Source organism: Charadrius vociferus, unplaced genomic scaffold, assembly GCF_000708025.1.
Source record: "Charadrius vociferus isolate BGI_N301 unplaced genomic scaffold, ASM70802v2 scaffold532, whole genome shotgun sequence".
NCBI lineage: Eukaryota > Metazoa > Chordata > Aves > Charadriiformes > Charadriidae > Charadrius > Charadrius vociferus.
Window position 1 is genome coordinate 909,218 of NW_009647271.1, and position 4,772 is coordinate 913,989.

At 55.1% G+C, this 4,772-nt stretch overlaps 1 protein-coding gene across 1 annotated transcript in view; it reads left to right on the forward strand.

Annotated features, from left to right (window-relative positions):
* Nucleotides 1-4,770, forward strand: part of TEKT3 (tektin 3) — a gene marked incomplete at its 3' end in the record, with an annotated part of 104,758 nt that extends 99,988 nt beyond the window's left edge. The window contains exons 4-10 of the mRNA XM_009880024.1: nt 7-96; nt 616-699; nt 1,503-1,573; nt 1,826-1,969; nt 3,615-3,837; nt 4,152-4,306; nt 4,743-4,770. Of these exons, the coding sequence (XP_009878326.1) occupies nt 7-96; nt 616-699; nt 1,503-1,573; nt 1,826-1,969; nt 3,615-3,837; nt 4,152-4,306; nt 4,743-4,770 (795 nt within the window). The remainder of the gene's footprint in view (nt 1-6; nt 97-615; nt 700-1,502; nt 1,574-1,825; nt 1,970-3,614; nt 3,838-4,151; nt 4,307-4,742) is intronic.
* Nucleotides 4,771-4,772: the final 2 nt, after the last annotated feature.

A 4,772-nucleotide genomic window follows, 5' to 3' on the forward strand; every position in this document is an offset into this window, starting at 1 on the left:
CATGAGCTAAACAAGATGATTGGGGAGACCAACGCGCTCACTGACGTGAAGACCAGACTGGAGAGAGCCTTGGCGGAGACGGAGGCCCCTCTCCAGGTAATGACCCCATCCAGTGGGCTGCAAGCTGCATTCAAACCGCTGATTAAGTTTCCCTGCAGCTCCGTAGCGTCTAGAAAGTTTTTATTTAGAGCCCATTCGTTAAGTTAGTAATAAACAAACCCCTTGTCATCTGCTGCATCCCCTACCAGCACGTGCTGAGCACATCACAGCATTAACCAACTCTTTTTAGAAGCGCTCCATGCAAAATCCCGCTTTGGGAGACAAAAGCCCCGTGTCTCACTGCGCGGCTCTGGCCAGGTCAGCATCAAGGCGGACACAGGTCCCTGATTTCGGCTGTGGTTGCCCCAGGGACGCGTGTGATCCCCCATGTCGATGCAGTGCTGATGTTGCAGCTCGGCTGCTCCTTCTCAGCTACAGCAGCTGCCCCGGGCAGTTTTTCCCTGCTGTCATCTCTGTGCCCACCCAGAATTTCTGTTCTTCCATTTCTTGTGATGGGGACCGTCCCTGGGGAGAACCCTGCCCCTGCAGCCGGCACTGATGGCATGTCCCCAACAGGTCGCTCAGGAGTGCTTGCGCCACCGGGAGAAGAGGATGGGCATCGACCTGGTCCGTGACGACGTGGAGAAACAGCTCTTCACTGTAAGTTGGGCAACACAGAGCCGGTGTGATTTCATGAGCCGGTCATGAGATTTTAGGAAAACAATCAGAGCTGGTATCTCCACAATGGCATTCTGGATTTTAAGGGTTTGGGACACGTTTAGGCTGTGCTTTTCAGTTGTCTCCTGCAGACAGAGGGCTTAAAAATGACTGGATTTGGAGCATTATCACCTGCCTGCAGTAGCTGGGGCTTCACAGATGCACTGGGTTTGTGCTGAAGTCAAGCGAGTTGAGAGCAGCACACGCCTTCCTCCAGCGGAGCTGAACGTCTCTTAGAAATTCAGACTGGGGATTTGCACCAAAGTCAAGTCCATCTCCTCCTGTCCCGTATGGATGGGACTTCTCCTGGGAAGGAAAACATTTTGGGAGCCAAAAGGGCAGGTGCTGGTTTGGGGATGGAGGTTTGTAGTGCTGCTGGTCCAGGGAACCACTCTACCTGTCCGTACCAGGTCAGGATCTGTCCCTGCCCACACACTGGAACTAAGCAGCACTCGACACTGGTGTCGAGATGAAAAAATACCGATCATCCCATCCTGAAAGTGAATGCAAAGGCCATGGCTGTGGCCGCAGCACCTTTCTGTCCCCTCCTGGGCGCAGGCTCAGGTGCACGAGCGAGTGTGCTGGTGCTGGGGGGCACCTTCTCCACCCTCTGCCTGTATGCTTTGGGCAGCAAGACAAGCAGGAGAGTTCTTGCTGCGTGCAGGGTTGGAGAGGTCTGAGGGGATGAGTGTGAGCAGGACGAGTGAGTCTGGACGCTGACGGGGTCGTGTTTTGCCTTTGCCCAGGAAGTGGATGGCATCAGGTCGTGCCAAGAGAGGATGCAGCAGCACCTGGACAAGGCAAAAGCCCAGCTCGGGTAAGGAGGAGCTCCTTCTCTCACGCCCCAGGGCTGAGGGGCATTTGCAGTTGGGATGGGAACCCCCAGCAGAGCCCGAGCTCTACCCACAGCCCGCAGGTGTAAAGCCCCCGCAGGCTCCATGGGAGGCGGGCAGTGATGCTCGTGGGGGGACAGAGCTGCCCGGGGGGCGAGAGCTGCGGGGACGTGGAACGGGGAGGAAGGCGTTGCGCCCCTCCATCCCCACCCATGGCTCTTGGTTGCATCTGGCAGGTCCAACAGGGCGGCCCAGCACCAGCTGGAGAAGGACCTGGCCAACAAGCAGGTGGCCCACCGCATCGACGACAAGTGCCACCACCTGAGGAACTCCTCCCAGGGCATCCACTACTACCGAGGGGTGGAGCGCGTCGATGCCACGTGAGTGCACGCCGGACGGCACGCCGGCAGCAAACTGTCCCCGGGATGCACGGTGCCTCTGCCTGGCGGGGAGCTGCTTGTCCCCAGCCCACTGTAAAGGCACCTCCATCCCTCCTGGAGACACCCACCTCTCACATTCCTCTCCGCTCGCCAGAAAGGGAGCGCAACCCCCTGCGTTCGGTTGGATGCCAAACATCCAGAGGGTGCAAGCGAGTCCCCACCTCATGAAACATTCTCTCAGGGTTCAGAGATCAGCCCGACAATTAATTCAGTTCGGCACCTCTGCACAGCTCGTTAAGTTTATGCATATTTTCAAAGATGTGTCAGCGCTCGCCTGGGCGCTCTTCATTGACGTAAAGTCTGGGGGGTTCACCCCAGCACGGAGAGGGTCTGGCAGGGAGCCGGGATGACACAGAAGATGAAGAAATAGAGAGCACGGTCCTGGGAGGGAGTTCAGCCGCTTTGGGGTGCCAGGAAATTCCGCTTTGGCTCTGCAGTCAATGAACGGTGACCTAACCCAGCGCTGGCAGAGATGTGCCCTGAGCAGCAAAGGGCTGAGGGAATAAATCTGCCGCTCGCACAGACGCAGGCGGTTTAGGGAGGGGCAGAGATTGATTCAATTTTTCTAATGTTTGAATAATTATTCACAGCGGAGCTCAGACATATTTAGACAGGCAAATGAATTGCAAAGGATTGAGGCTAAAATTCAGAGGGGGTGGGGGGTGGGGGTAAAATGTGCCGAGGATCAGCATGTTTGAAATGGAGCTTATGTGGTATTTAAGTCTTTTGTTGACCTTGTTCTGGACTACTGCACAGGCGTGAGCTTCGTCCTGAATGCACAGGCAGGGAACGGAATATTATCTAATGCTCGTTCAGTTTAGTATGAAACGGAGATAAGTTATGAGCAAAATGATTTGAGGGCAATCTGCGCGTTGTCGTGAAGCTGTGAATCACTTGGCACTTAAATCCCTTGAACGTCTAAATATGAGGTCTGATTAAAATCTCTGTTTTGCTGGGGGAATCTTTTGTTTGTCTGAGCTTTCCTAAGTATCACAGTTGTCTTCAGGAACATGTCATCATTTGATAAGCATTATTGAACAGATGGTGTCCAGATGTTTTGCTTTCATATGGTGTCTTGCTTTCAGAGAGTTAATTTTCTTTCTAGTGATTGCTGTGAAAGGAATGTTAACAATGCATAGTGTTTTAGTTGTTGCTAGGCAATGTTTATACTTTTCAGGGACTCTTTCAGCTTCCCAGAGAAGGGAGAAGGACATAGACATAACAAGGCCAATGGAATATTCCCTACTGTAGACATCATGCTCAGTATATAAATGGGGGTCTGCCAGGGGTGGGAATCTGTGGTCAGGGCTCAGGAAGGTACCAGTTCATGGGGTGGTGAGAATTACTCCTGTCATTTTTATTATTAGTGTTATTTTCCTTTTCTGTTATTGCTCTATTAAACTGTCTTCTCTCCACCCATGAGTTTTTCCCTTTCCCCTCCATTTCTCCCTCTTCTCCCAGCCCTTCCGGGCCAGCGGCTGCGTGGTCCGAGCTGCCGCCTGGCATTAAACCACCACATAGAGTTGATTTAAAAGCATAGATTGAAGCTATATTTAATCCACGCTGCCTCTCCTTACCTCTCCAGCATCTCGGTGCCAGCGTCATGGGCCAAGTTCACCAGTGACAACATCCTCCGCTCCCAGAGCGTGCGGGCCGCCTCCGCCAAGCTGCGCCATGACATCGAGAGCCTGCTGGTGGCGACGGCCAACGAGATGTGGCGGCAATTCAACACCACCAACGTCGCCTTCACCGGCCGCATTGCTGAGACGGCTGAGGCCAAGAGCAGGCTCCAGACCCACCTGGCCAAGGTAGCCGGAACCCCTCCCTTTCGCTGGGTCACTGTCACTTCCCAGTGACACCTCTGAGGCGGGACCCTCCACGCAGACCTGGCCCTAGCAGAGGAACGGGCGCCGCCAGAACCTGCTTATAGTATCGTTTTCTCTTTGAAACTCAGAGTGCTGGGGACTTTCTTCTTGCAGCAGGATGGGTTGGCGCTGTGATTCCATCCCAAGGGACAGCGCCTCCCCGCTGACAGCCTGCAGGTGGATGGGAGAAAAGGGAAATCACATTGTCGCTTGAGAATATAATTTTCATTGATGCACACGTTTCTTTTTTACGCCAGACACTGCGGGAAATATTCAAGCTCGAGACAAACCTAGAAGCCCTCCGAAAGGCCATCCGGGACCAAGGGCCTCCGTTAAAAGTGGCTCAGACGCGGCTGGATGAGCGCACGCGGAGGCCACACGTGGAGCTGTGCCGGGACACTGCCCAGCTGCGGTACGGCGGGAGCGCGGGGCCGGCGGGGTCCTGGAGGAGTCCCGGGTGGTGGCACTCAGGAGCATCCCTGGGTGACAAAATTAATCCGGGGGTGGTTTTTCCTAAATCCTCCTTCCACAAGTGCCCTGATAGAATCCCAACAAGGAGCGGGTATCCCGGCCTTTGGGTGCTGGGAGAGCTCTGCACCCGCGGCCGGGTACAGCCTGATGCCACCCCGGGAGGGGCTGGATTTTTCCCACTTGGGGAAACCTCATCTTCTCTCCTGCCTGCTTCCCGGCGGCTGGGTGTGCTCAGCTCCTGCCAGAAACGGGGGCTCCGCGTGAGTCTGAGCACGCGGGAGGGGGAACCCCTGTGCCCAAGGGGCCCATCTGCAATGCCGGGCTAGAAACCACCCCCGGCACGGGACCCGTAACGAGGGCTTCTTGCTGTTTTCCAGCCTTGTCAACGAGGTCCACAACATCAACGA